The sequence below is a fragment of the Callospermophilus lateralis genome, chromosome 7 (assembly GCF_048772815.1).
Source record: "Callospermophilus lateralis isolate mCalLat2 chromosome 7, mCalLat2.hap1, whole genome shotgun sequence".
NCBI lineage: Eukaryota > Metazoa > Chordata > Mammalia > Rodentia > Sciuridae > Callospermophilus > Callospermophilus lateralis.
The window spans coordinates 117,374,777-117,388,465 of record NC_135311.1 but is presented as its reverse complement, the minus strand read 5'-3'; the positions used below and the strand labels follow the sequence as shown (position 1 = coordinate 117,388,465).

The 13,689-nt window shown below is 53.3% G+C and overlaps 1 protein-coding gene across 2 annotated transcripts in view; it reads right to left on the bottom strand.

The window, feature by feature from the left end:
- Positions 1-13,689, bottom strand: part of Grik3 (glutamate ionotropic receptor kainate type subunit 3) — a 205,794-nt gene that overhangs the window by 12,992 nt on the left and 179,113 nt on the right. For both annotated transcript variants that reach the window (XM_076862952.2, XM_076862953.2), the window contains exons 11-12: positions 7,307-7,530; positions 2,106-2,224 (exon numbers count right to left, since the gene is read on the bottom strand). In XM_076862952.2, the coding sequence (XP_076719067.1) occupies positions 2,106-2,224; positions 7,307-7,530 (343 nt within the window). The remainder of the gene's footprint in view (positions 1-2,105; positions 2,225-7,306; positions 7,531-13,689) is intronic.

Genomic DNA, 13,689 nt, shown 5'->3' with positions numbered 1-13,689 from the left:
GCCTCCCAGAAGGTTCTGATCCAGGTGCACATTTTAAGAGCTCCTGCTCTCCAATCACACAACACACATGCCCAACAGTTCACGGGCTCCTCAGCCCCTCAGATGCCTATCCAGGAACTGCTCCTGGGTCCCAGGTTAAGAACACCTGGAGGTCAGAACCCCTGGGGTCCTGAGTGGATCCTGTTCCCAACTCTGTGTGATCTTATGCCAGACACTTCCCCCTCTCAGGGACCCTGCAATGTCCTTCCTCTGTCCCAGCCTTGCAGAAATACTGCGATCTGCAATGATACAATTTGAGGAGAAATTGCATCGCAAATACAAGTGGTGTACAAATATAAGACTGCTCGGCGGCGCTTGGCAGGAGGAGAAAAATCAACATTTTTGGAAGCTCTTTGCTGAAATATATCACTCTTCCTCCCCGACCTTGGGTGTGGAGCACAATTCAGATGAAACCTTCTAACTGAAGTAATTAACTAGGCGGCTTTCAAGAGATTTAAATAGCAAGTGACTCCTGAACTTTCCAGAATATTTGGACCTGCAATCTAAAAAGCGTCTGCTTTGATATGGATGATTTTTTTTTCTCAAAGAAATCACTCAAGGGAGAGTTTTTCAAATACATAACTATTTTTCTCCCTTCTAATCAAAACCATGCAGGGAATGCATTGGGGGCCAGAGCTTTGAATAGCAGCAGGAGGCAGAAGAGGAGAAGTTATTACTGCAATGAGGAGCTTCCAGGTCTTTCCCAGCTGTCACCGAACAAAGATGATGGCAAAGAAGCAAGGTGAGGCTTCGGGACACTTGTTAATGGCGGGGACAAATTGAAGCACTTCCCTTGAAAGCTGTCTATCACTTCTCAGCTACTGGAGCCTCCCCCAGGTTGCTCCATGCTAGGGCTTCGGCTGTGCCCCCAAAGGGAGAATGGCTTCTTTGGATTGTTTGCTTGGGGAGCTCCTGCAGGCAGCTTGGACCCCCGCCCAGGCACAAGCCCCTGCCCTGGCCCCTGCAGGGCTGAAAGGTCTCCTTGGGACTGATGTATTTTTCTCACTTTTCTTTCATGCAACTACCCAACATAGGGTGGAGAGGACCTTTGATTCATTTCTTCATTTAGCATTTGCTGATAGCTGTCTCCTGAGGATGGGAGTTTGTGCTGGACTTTGAGGTCACACCCAGAAGAGTGAAGGACAAGGAAATTTTCTTTGTTCCTTGAAGCCCCCTCATTCCGGCCCTGGTTAGGTCCCCCAGGGGGACTTAACACAGCACAGACTGGGCTGCTCCCCACCCTCGGCCTGAGCAGGCAACTCCACAGTCACAGGCAGAGGCTCAGGGCTCCTGGCCAGCGGGCTGGCCAGGGCAGTTCCCCTGGGCTCTTTCCTGGCTGGCCTCCCTCTGTGCCTGTCTTCAAGCCCTGTGATGTCTCTGCATCTTACTCCTTGCATCGAGAGCAGGTTCTCTGCTTCCTAGCCATTTAAACTGCTGCGGATACTCCCAAAGGGCCACCCACACAGGTCAGGAGCAGCACATTGGCCCTCCCTTTGGAGGATATAAGAGAATCCCATCATCCTGTGGATCCCACCTCTGGTGTATCTGGGTGGAAGTCCCTCCTCAGCTGATCCCTTCTGCTCCCAGGTGCCCCAGAGCCAGATGACCCCAGGGTCCTGACCATCTGCCCCCTAAAGTCTTCTCAGTCCACCTCTGACTTCCACCCTCCTGGCCTTGACCCCAGTTCAGGTCTCTTCTCGTTCCTGCAAGGGCCTCCACCCAGCCTCCCTGCCTCTAGTGCCCCTACCCCTCTCAGTTTTGCTTAGCTGGATTCTGTGGTGGGGAGGTCACTGGGGGCCAACCCAGCAAGCAGGGTGCTCATGTCCAACTCATGCCACTAAAGGTGCTGGGGCTGAGTCCCACATGCCAATGGTGGGCGTGGTTTATCTGCTCAGATCCTCCAGCCAGAGCACTCTGAGGAGTGGGGTGAAGGAGGGGGGTACACCTCAAAGTATCCACGGGGGTCTCCAACCTTCTGATGGCTCAGCTGGGACTGAGGCTGCCCTTCTGGCTCTGCTGACTCCACAGAGGCCATGGGACCCCCTGGGAGAGAAGACGGCACTCACCTTGCTGCATGAGGGAGCCCATTCCAAACCAGAAGCTGTTGAGCAGAGTGAAGTTGTTCTCCACCACCTCGGAGCCCGGGTTGCAGGGGTGGGCATCGTACCACTCATAGGGGCTAAACCTACCAGGGGAGAGAGAGAGGCAGTGAGGTGGGGATGCAGGGAGACAAGAGGGAAGTGCACCCACACTACCAAGATGGCCGTGTCCCCAATGTGGATGTGGGTGGCTCATTGTTCCACCCCAGAGGCAGGCAAGGGGCAGCTGGCACCACCGTCCCTCTTGTCCTTTACCGCGGGCGCCCTTTTCTGGTTATACAAGTAATTCAGCAGCACTTCTTAAAATTAAAATGCATGTGCCCTTCAACCTGGCAATTCTGCAACTCATTATCCACCCTAGAAAAAAAACACACACGAACATAAAGCAAAACACAGGAGGGTGTTTATCAAAGCGGAGTTTGTAACAGTGAACAACTGCAAACCACCTCAATGTCCTTCACCAGAGGAGCGACTGATAAACCCCGCCACAGCCACGCTGTGACATAGCATGCAGCTGTTAGAAAGAACCAGAGACTCCTAGGTGAGCCAACAGGGAGAGATCGGCAACACACATTTGGCTGAGAGAAAGTGATAAAAAATAAGAACAGTGCGATCTCATTATATAGATTCCCGAATTCATGACTCTACGGCTCTTTTATGTATATTTGTATGTGAAATGCATATAAAAGGGTCTAGAAGGTTCCATATGTAAAGAATGTCGGTGCACATCTCTGGGGAGGGGAGTCAGAATGGCAGAACGCACTTGAGGAGGCCTGTTGCTTTATATGTATCACATGAATTTTTTAAAACGAGAAGATGCTTTTGAATTTCGTATATAATTAAAAAATGGAAAGAAAATAAAAGACACTGTATGAAATATTCAAATGGTATAGAAGAACACAATGAGAAAGCAAAAGTTCCTGGCAGCCTGCCCCCTGGAGAGAAGAATGTGGTCTATAATTCTTCATATTTTTCTCTTTGAATATACAAATATGTAAACGACAGGGAAAGAATTGTTTTGAGAAGCTGCCCACTGCCTTCCAAGGGGCAGGGCCCGGGGTCACTGGAGGGAATCCTGGCTGACTGCGTGGATTCCAGGTGGCAGTACGTAAGTTCAAAGATGCCAAATGACTGAGACCACAGAGGGGTCCCTGGCTAGGACGAGAGGTGTGGAAGGAGAGACGGGGTCCCATCCATTTTGTCATGTTTTCTAGTGTGATGGCCCTTAAATGTGATGTTGTGGGGTCCCTTTTCCACGAGTCCAGACATCATGAATGCTCGTGTGAGAGGAATTATGTTCTCATGAAGCAGAAGGCCCCTCGGACAGGAAATTCCCCAGTAAGGCTTCATGCCAAGTTGAGAATTTTCAAAGGAGCTGACCAAGAACTGGTGAAAGGATCTAAAATCACAGGGCAGAGATGGGGGATCAGGAGAGCAGGGGTGAGGGGCCGTGTGAGGCGCACCTTGGAGACAGCCCAGAGAGCTGGGTGCCCAGAGTCTCGGGAGAGGGCCTTCCTAGGATGCTGGAGGGCAGGGCTCAGGAGCATGACCTCTAGGTAGGTGGAAGCAGGAGGGTCCCTGCTGTGAGCCCAGAGTCCACCAAGCCCAAGGACCATGGGTGCACAGAGCTTCACCACTGCTGGATTTAATGTTGGACAGGTCTGGCCCAACTCTGCCTAGGAAAAGCTTCACCACGCAGAAGAGAGACCCGGCCAGGCCCACCATGGCTGCCTCCCAGAAAGCCAGCAGACGTCAACAAGTGGAGGACCCAGGACAGGGGCTGCTCGAGGGCCAGGGGCTGGGTGTGGGATGGGCTGCTGGAGGAGGCACTGCCAAGGGGGTCACTGGGGCTGGAGAAGGCTCCCGTGAGTGAGTGAAGACAGAAATCCTGGGTGGGGGGACACTGGACCAGCTTTTCATTTCTGGATTGAAACAGTGAATTCACGGTCTAGAGTGGCCCCTAGACTTTCTGTGATCTGGAGGTGAGCCAAAAAGCCACAGTGGAAGGAGGGCTGGGGACAAAGAAGGGGACTTCTGGGAGAAGCTCATGGGTCCTAGTGTTCCCATGCTCCAGTTACACACACACACACACACACACACACACACACAAACACAATTTTTAACAACAAAAGAGACTGTCATACCAGTATCCTGTCCTAGAACTTGGTTTTCCTTTTTCTTTTCTTTGTTTTTAAATCTGATAGTCACCAACCTCTCTCAGGCCAGTTCCTCTGGATCTACCTCATGCTCGGTGATCACTTCCTGGGTGTTTCCGCCCTGAGTCGTGCCCTGTTTCCCACTCTTGTAAACTCTGCTGAAAGCAACATCCTCCGGCCCACCTCCAGCTACACCAAGGCCAAAGGGTGGCCTTGTCCCCTGGGACGTGGCTGTGAAAGGCTTCCTAGATTCTGAAGTGTGGTTTCAGATCCCCGGAGGTGGAATTGCTTATCATGATGAAAGGAACTGGCCCTGGAAAAGGGACCCTCGGTTATCGAGTGTCGTCATAGGCTGGGTCCCCACCACTGCTGGACGGTTCCCAGGTGCCATCCTACAGCAGGGGAGGTGGGTGGGAGGATCCAGAGTCTTCAGGAGAGACGAGGAGGGGACGATGGCCTCTGGACAAGGCGGGAAGGTACTATGCCAAGTTAAGGGTGGACCTTGGATTTAGGGCTGGTGGCTGTGGGGGGCTCTGCAATCTTGGGAGCAAATAGGAATCAGAAGCAGGGACCTGGAGACACTGATTCCATTCAGGGAGTTAGCCATGCTCCAGCTGCAGAGGTGTAGACAGGACACCAACTGTGGCCACGACCCTCTTTTCCCTGGGTTACTCATCTGTGCAGGATTTGGCCAGAAAGTGGCTCTCAGGGCTAGACTGACAGTTCAGCCTGGGGCCCGTGTCCTGGGCCAGACACCAAGGATTAACTCCCTGCCACAAGTGCACTGTTCTCTCAGTGGTGATAAAGTGGCCTCACTCCCCTCCTGTGTCCTCCTACCTCACCAGGCACGAAGCAGACTATAAGAAAAAGCCTTGACCCCTCAATGCCTGGACCCCTCAATGCCTGGATCCCTGGTGCTAGACAGGCTTAGGTCAGGCTGGGTCAGGCCAGTCTGCAAGATGGACAGCTCAGTGCCATGCCCAAGCTGCCTCCGAGTGGGCCTGGGACCTGCCCACTCACAGCAGACTCCATCTTTTGGGGACATGGGCTGTGTCCAGACCTGTAGCAGCAGCATGGAGTCACGCGAGTTGTGGGGAAAGACGGCTCCATCCACAGTGCAGATGTCTTTGTGCTGGACCCCAACAGTGTTATAAAAACCAAATCAATGGCCACACAGAGAAATCATGAGAGGTCACATAAAAATCTGACTCTGGCTGTGCAAATCATAAGTGCTGTGACAGGGCCCTAGGTCTCTGTCTAGCAGAGAGACAGGTCTGTTGGTGCAGGGTGGCGGCCGCCCCCTTAGCCAGCTGGGCATGCTCAGTTTGCTTCCATCCTGATCACTCCTGCTGCCCGCCAGTTGGCTTGCTTCTCTTCCTTATGTCACCTGTCTGTCCCCGTCTAGCACCTGTGTTGGATTTAATGTTGGACAGGTCTGGCCCGGCTCTGCCTAGGAAAAGCTCCGAGACTCCCAGCAATGACCTGGCCTCGCTGGGCCACAGTTTCTGCTTCTGTAAAGTGGGGACAATCACAGCCACCCCAAGGACTGTTGTTGGGATTTGACCAGATGGGGAGAGTCCTACGGTGACAATTGCCCTGTGAGGCTCCTTTGGGCCAAGATGTTCATCCCCCTCCTCTCTCTGGAGAGGACCCTATTATTCCAGTGGCTCTAGAAGGCCTGTCTCTTCCCCAAAGTCTCCCAGACCAGCCTTGGGAAGGGGCCTCTGCCTTCCTGGCGAGGAGAGAGAGCCTGGGAAGAGGCCAGGGACTGGAGGGGGAGGGGAGATGCGCCAAATGAGCAGAACTGAAGCTGGAAAAAAGAGTAGTGGGCCATGGAGAGGCCGCTGGAGCTGCTAAAATTATGGCGAGTGCGCCGTGAGCGGCTCCTAGCCCTCAAAGGCCCGTTAGAGCGTGAGAGACAAGAGTGTAATGAAGGCCCCTGGTGGCTGCTGGCTGGGTGACCGGGCAGGGCAGCACCAGGCCGGCTGGCAGCAAAGCTTGGGCGGCAGGCCGGTTTCATCTCTCACATCCTTCCCTTTGGTCTCTCCCTGTGCGGGAGGAGGGAGCGCACAGAGCCGAGTGGGGGGATGGCTTTCAAAGAAGGCTCCGGAGGAAAAAAGGCTGAAACACCCAGGCCTTGGATCTCCAATTGCCTTTCCAGAGAAGTCTCTTCACCCCTTGTTAGGATTTAGAGAGAAAAAGAACAGGGCAGGGGCCAGAGCTGGGCCCTGGAGGGAGGAGGCAGAGGGCCCATTTGGAAGGAGTGGAAGGGCTGGGTCACACAGCCACCGGCCTGGGGTAGGGTCAGAGCAGTGGCCAGGGGTGTGCATAGCAGATTAAACCCTTGGTGACTCAGGTTCAAGTGCCAGATGTGCCACTTATTGCTTGTATGATCTTTCTGGGCTTTGGTGGTCTCCTCTTCGAGGGAGGCTTTGAGAGTTAAATATGGTGATGGCTACAGGGTGCACAGCACCGTGGTCAGCAGATACCAGGAGCTCCCAAAGGGCTGGGCTAACCCTGTTCCCTAGCAGCCTTCTACCATCCACCAGCCAAGAGCGCTGTGTCTGTTTCACGTGATTGACCGAATGTGCAGGCATGCTTCCAGCACGTATCCCAGCCAGGCAGGGGTGTGTGCGCCATGTTTAAGCCACCCACTGCATGTGCTGTACCAGGTGCCTGGCCCAGGGGTTTCAGATTTGGGCAAAATGATTCAACCTCTCCAAGTCTGGTTCTGGGACCTGGGGTGCAAACGCTGCATCTCCGAGTCCCCAACACAAACCAGGGGAGGACCAAGTGATTCAAGTCTGGAGAAGGGGATAGAATGTTCCCTAAGCGGGGGCATGGCTTTCAAAGAAGGCCCAGGAGGATCTGGGCCACATGTTGGGAGAGAGCAGCAGCAACAGTAGTGGCCTGAGCCTTGGCTTCCTGTGCCAAGGGCTGAGGATGTGGGGACACTCCTGGCTCCCAAACCTTCAAGCTTGGGCCTGAGTTCTGGCCAAGGCATTACCTTACCTGGCAATGACAAAGAGGACGCAGCTGACACCCAGGTAGGCGAGGAGCACATACATCCAGATGTCCGGGGACAGGGGGTTGAGGAAGGAGAACACGCTGGGGTTGGTGCCGTTGGGCTTGCGATACAGGATGCTCACTCCGAGCGTCATGAAGGGCTTGGAGAAGTCGATGGCCTTCTCGCGGACATGCGTGATGGTCAGGGGAGCCACGGCCAGGTCTGCCTTCTGCAATGACAGACAGACAAGGAGCAAAGTCTCAGATTAGCAGGTGACAGAGCCCCCCTTCTTGGAGGAGGACCGAGGAGGGAGCGAGGTTGTCTGAGCCCAAGGTCACTTCTCCACTCTCTGGGTTCAGCATCTACGAGCCTTCCTTCTGACCTGGGCTGGGCCCAGCCTGCAAAAGGGGCAAGGATGAGTTCAACTTAACCTTTGTCCTTCAAGAGTTCATGGCCTTGAGAAGAGGAAAGTGACGTAAAGATGCAGAGAATGGAATCCTCTTAAAGTGTGACCGTGTGGTGCCTTCTCAAGAAGCTTTGTCAAACAAATACAGTTCAGCAACCTACAAATATTTAAAAATAGCTCATGCTCTATCCACGTCTTTCAAATATCGCAAAGAGGACACAACGACTCTTATTCAAATCTGCTTTCCCTTCCCACCCACCTCGGGGCTGCTTTGCCCCATGCCGGATGGTCTAGAGATCCTAAAACCCTCCCCAAAGCCAGTTGGGCAAAGACAATACCCTTCTTGGAGGGTAAAGTGAGCAAGAAACGAAAGAGGCAAGTCAGGGCCTGGTTCCCAATAGGTGGTGTGGAGGGAGACGGCAGGAATGGGGAGGTCAAGGGATGCCCCAAAATTTTAGAGGGAGGAGAAAATAAAGTTCTATTCTTTGAGATTTTCCTGATTACAAATCTGAACTCCCTCCTCCCCATCCCATATTCCAGCCTCACCCCACTGTGGCCTCCTAAGCCAGGCCCCATTAAACCACCTCCTGTTGTTCTCCTTGGGGGCTTGGCCCACCTTGCTGCCCTGTTGAGGATGCCCCTCTCTGCGCTCTAATTCTCACCCCCTCCTCTTTTCCCTGGTGCATGGTGCCTCTTCCAGAAACCCTTCTTGGCAGCCTCCAATTCTAAACCCCCATGAAGTACCACGGTGAGACCTGAAGCTCCTCGGCACACAGGGCAGTGAGTGCAGCCAGGGCCGCGTGTCTCACCTGCTGACCTGCCTGTGAGTTCTGGAGTGCAGCAGAGGCTAGGGCTGATCCAGCGCTTTCTTCCTCCATTCCCCCACCCCCCTCAGTCCTGGGATCATCTGTTGATAGTCTCCCCTAGGCCTTCTGCGGGTATATATATCTTAAAGTGGGAACAAAGTTATCTGGTAGGACAGGGCTGAAGAAAGGACGGGTCCTAAAGGCCAGCTCTAAAGACCCATCGCCAAGGGGGACCAGTCTTTGAAACCCTCTTCTAAGGTAATGTCTCTAGGCAGTCCTCTGCTGGCCTGACCCAACACTCACCATTAATCCATCCACCTACCCACCCACATCCTTCCATCTACCCACTGGTCTGTCATCTGTCCATCCATCCATCCATCGTTCTATGAGATCCACCAGGCACTAAGGACACAGAGCAGACCTAAGCCAACATGGCTTCTGCCCTCATGGAGCTTACAGTCTAGTAGGGAAGATGGTCATTAATCAATATTTAGTAAAGGGTAGCTGTTAACGTGAGCTCTGACTCCATTTAGAATTGGAGCTAGAAATCCAGTAGAGATTAGACTTCAAGGAGGGGTGGGCTGGGATGGTGGAACCCCAACTTCTAGACAGATCTGTGTGTAGTCCAGGCCGCGAGGGCAGCTGGGAAACACACAACTCTGGTGTTTCACATCCCAGTGCGCCTCCTGACTCAGCCCATACCCCACCACGGACACTTGGAGCCTAAGGGTTCAGCAAACTTCAGAGCCTGAGAAAGGCAGGGAAGAGAAGTCTACAACAAAGGACTAATATCCTTCCTTTTGCAAATTTCTGAATGTGTGAGTTGAAACTTGCCTGGCTTTGAAGGCACGAGAAGGAGGAAGGGGGCAGCTGCTGCCTCCCCAGCTCCTAGGACCCTCTCAACTCAGGCTGTGGACAAAGGAAAGCAATGGAACATGAGAGAGCTCTCAGGGAATGTGCAGAGTGACCATTTGTGCATTTGCTCAAAACCTAGAGTGCACAGGCCTGGCCCTGGCTGGGATACAGCGGCAAGCAAGTCCCTGCTCTCATGGAGCTTCAGGTCGGACTCCTGGGTCACGTAGGAGTCAAGACACCCTGAAACATCCCCTTCAGTCATGAATTCTAGAATTTTCTATAATGTTGATGTGACAGGGATGTGGAGGGCCTTTTATTCTAAAACCCAGCCTCCCCCAGGTGGGTCCCTTCAAAGCACACCCTGTTGGGAGACTCCAGAGTCCCTATCATCCCTCAGTGTGCACGGTGAACGGGTTCAGGAATGGCCTGCGCGGCTTGGAGTGGTGTCTTGGAGAAGTCCGAGGTGGAGCATCTTCCCTGGGCTTGAAAGCAAGTTGCATGAGATCACGTGTTTGCTTATCCCACCAGAATGTTCCAGAGGCTGGTGACTGACAGAGCCGGTGACAGGGCCCTCTTCCTTTCCTCAGACTCTCTCAGGGCCTTTGGAATCTTCCTGCCATCATTTTCCTGCTGTCTCGCTCTAACAGGCTGGGAGGCAGGAGCCTGCGTGGCATTCGGTGCCTACATACCAAGATAATTGGCCGGCATGACCTTCACTGGGAGATTAGACGTGTTCTCCCTTGGGCTTCGGGGAGGCTGGCTTCTCCACTTCATTTTTGGGTTAGGCAGGAAATACTCTGTTTCACTGTTGGTAACGATTTCCCTGAAAAAGGCATTATTTTGTCCAACTTCCCTTGAAAGATGGGAACAGATGTCAACCCTTTGCTGTTTCAGTTCATTACTCAGAATGAAAGGCCCAGTCTTGGCAGACTCTTCCCACTTGTGCGAGTTCTCTTCGAGGATGATTCATAAAATCATAGGCTGTCAGAGCTGGACGAGAGACCTTCCACAACATCCACTCCAACCCCCCATTTTTTTTTTTTTTGTAGAGGGAAACTGAGATTTGGAAAAGCTCCTTGGTCTTCTCTCTCCTATTTATAGAACCAAACCTCTGACCTTTTTGTGCACATCTTCACTGGTCTTAGACCAGGGTTGGCGCCTCCTGCCTCGTCAAGGACCTTTCTCTACAGTTCCTAACCCTCTGGAGCAGGAAGGGTGGCCTTCCTGGGACATTCCTTCGTCCTTGTAAGCAGCTTGCCACTTATCTAGAATCTGCTTGGGAGGCACCTGGCTTAGGTCCCTTTTGTGTCCCTCCAGCTTCCCACGGAGCCCCTGGCCTCATGCACTCCACCACAGCCCCAGCTTCCAAAGCTAGAGGCAGGACTTAGATAACCAGCTGTAGATGGACACAATGCCTTTATTTATTTATTTTACGTAGTGCTGAGGACTGAACCCAGGGCCTCACACGTGCTAGGCAAGCCTCTACCACTGAGCCGCGACCCCAGCCCCTCGGGCTCCACATTCTGGTCCTTAGTATTCAACCATCCGGGCTGCTGGCTGGACCCTAGGCTTGCACTCCAGGATGGAACCTGGGCCACCTCCTGCCAGATTCTAAGAATGGGGTTGGGACTGTGGTCCCGGTTCTGGTAACTTGTCACTGATGGGCCTTCTCTTGGGACAGGGGTCCTCCCCCGGAGTTTTAGACCTACTACCTGGACGCCAGCTTGCTCCCTGGTGTCCTGCTGCCATCTGTCCACTAGGATTCCTTATCTCTATGCTGTGCCTCTTGGTTGGGTTCCCCCAGGGCATCTGGCTGCCCGGACTGTGACCTCTTACAGTAAAATGGTAAGAACCACCTTCAAAATGGGTGCTTCTTACCTGCTGACGACTGCTAAGTCTGCTGTGGACATTGCCTCCTGCAGCCTCCCAGTAGCCCCGAGAGGCAGGAGGCGGCATTATTGCATTCCAAATGAGGATAAGGTGGCTTGATCACGCTCAATCAGGTTCAAAGTGGGTGAGTGGCAAAGCCAGTACCTGGACTCCATTCACAGTGACCTCGAAGCCCAACATTTTACCACTCTATCATACAAGCCACGTGCGGTGAGTTGAATTTGTGCCTGATCCCAGTCATGTCCAAATCCTAACTGCCAGTCCCTACGAAGGTGCCCTGATGTGGAATGAGGTCTGTGCCGATGTAATCAAATTGATATGATTGTAACCATAGCAATGACTTAATTGTAATGAAATCAATTACCCACCTGAACTAGGGTGGGTCCCCAACCCAGTGACTGGGGTCCTTCTAAGAAGAGAGAAGACATGGACACACACAGAGAAATGACAACGAGGCAGAGGCTGAGATAATGCAGACAGCCTAGAACCCCAAGGGCCGTGGGAACACCAGAAGCTGGGAGAATGGTGGCCTCTCCCCCAAAGCCTCTGAAGGGAACAGAATCTGTTGTTACCTTGATTCCTGACGTCTGGCCTCCGGAACTGTGAGAGAGAGAGAGGAAAAAAAATTCTCCCATTCTAAGCTAGGAGGTTTGCGGACATTTAAAAAAAAAATTTTTTAAGTTGTTGATGGATCTTTATTTTATTTATTTTTATGTGATGCTGAGGATCGAACCCAGTGCCTCACACGTGTTAGGCAAGCGCTCTACCACTGAGCCACCACCCCAGCTGGGTATTTTTTTATGCCAGCTGTAGTAACTGGAGAAGGGTCCTGTTCCTGAGTCCCAGAAGCCTCCACTCTGAGCCTCTGTCTCTCAGGAAGGACAGAGTCCAGCATGCATGTACCTGGCTCCATCTCCTGTTAACGCAGGTTTTCTCCCAATTACGTGTTCCCACCACCCCCGCGCTACTCTTTGGTGGCCTGAGCACAACAGAATTTGTATGTACAAGTTGTTGCTAAGTCTCTGGCCCCTCTGCCGTCTGACTCCAGGAGAGCAGGAGTCAGTTTGTTTTCCTCCTGATAGGCCTCCTGGGATTAGCACAAAGCCTGAAATAAAGTGGAGGTTCAATAGTGTTTTGTTGGGAAAATGAGCCTGAGGACGCCCCCAAGGCTGCTGCTCTCCCCTCCCCCCCAGCCTAGCGGGCAGAGCTCTGGTCTGTCTCCCTGCTCAGCACCCCATTCTCTGAAGCCACATGGACCCTGACAGTTGACCCCATGCTCTCCCTCTGTTTGGACCCTGCTGCTTGTGCCCTGGCAGCCGATGGACCAATCTGAACTTTGTTACCCTTTTCCCTCTGACATGCCAGTGGATCCCCAGGACAGACAGCCCTCACCCGCCCTCAAGGACCTGGTGACATCCTCAGCTCCATAGGGCTCCCTAATCACTGCCCCGGGCAACTGGCTGTCCACCTTTGTAGTCTCTCTGTCCCTCCTGCCTCCAGCACTTGGTTTCATCTCCAGTGAGCTCCAGCATTACAGCACTCTGGCCCTGGGCTAGGGGGCCGGCTAGGTGGGGCTCCTCTGACTGCACACATGGTTGTGAGGAAGAGGGGACACAGTGTGGCAGTCGTGGTGCGTCTTTGACACCAGCTCTTCCTGTCAGACCTGGGGTCTGGAGTGGCCAGAGTTCAGAGTTCCCCGGTCATAAATGATGTGGAGTGACAGCTTCCCAAGCCCATGTCCTCCTTCACCCAACGCCACCACCATCTTCTGCTGCTAGAGAGGGAGCTGGAAAGGACAGATGCCTTCCCTGGATTTCTCTGACTGCTGTTGGCTTAGGGGACGGGAAATGGCTACCTGCTGCCACTCACAAGTCTTCAGGACCTTCCTCCAGGGTTTCTTGGGATGGGTCATGGGGACTCCCTGCTGCTCTCTGGTCTGCAGGACCTGCTGGGAGCCAGCGGGCTCTAGTACTAGCTGGCCCCTCTTTGACACTGCTCTGGCTGCATGCTGACCCCATCCTTATGTTACAGATTCCTGTCTGTTTCCTCCATGGGACTGTAAGACCCCGGGCTTGGAGAAGGGCTCCTACTGTATCCGCGTCACCCAGCGGGGCCTGACTTCATAGACTGACTGAATTGGTCACTGTAAACATGGGAATTCACAGAGGTCGCCCAGCAAGCCCTCCGTCAGGATGAGGTGTGACCGCATTCAGGGTGCACTGACAGGGAAGGGGCCGCTGGTGACCTGCCAGCCAGCAGGTAATCCTGACAGATTAGCACTGTGGGTGTCCGTTACCTCAGAACACAGTGCTCCAAATAGTTCCCGTTCACCCGAAAAGATGCAGGACAGGTGCTAGAGAACCCCAAGTGTCAACGGAGGGGTCATGCACCTGCGGGGCACACAGCCCTCCTGAGCTGAGGGATCCCAGCA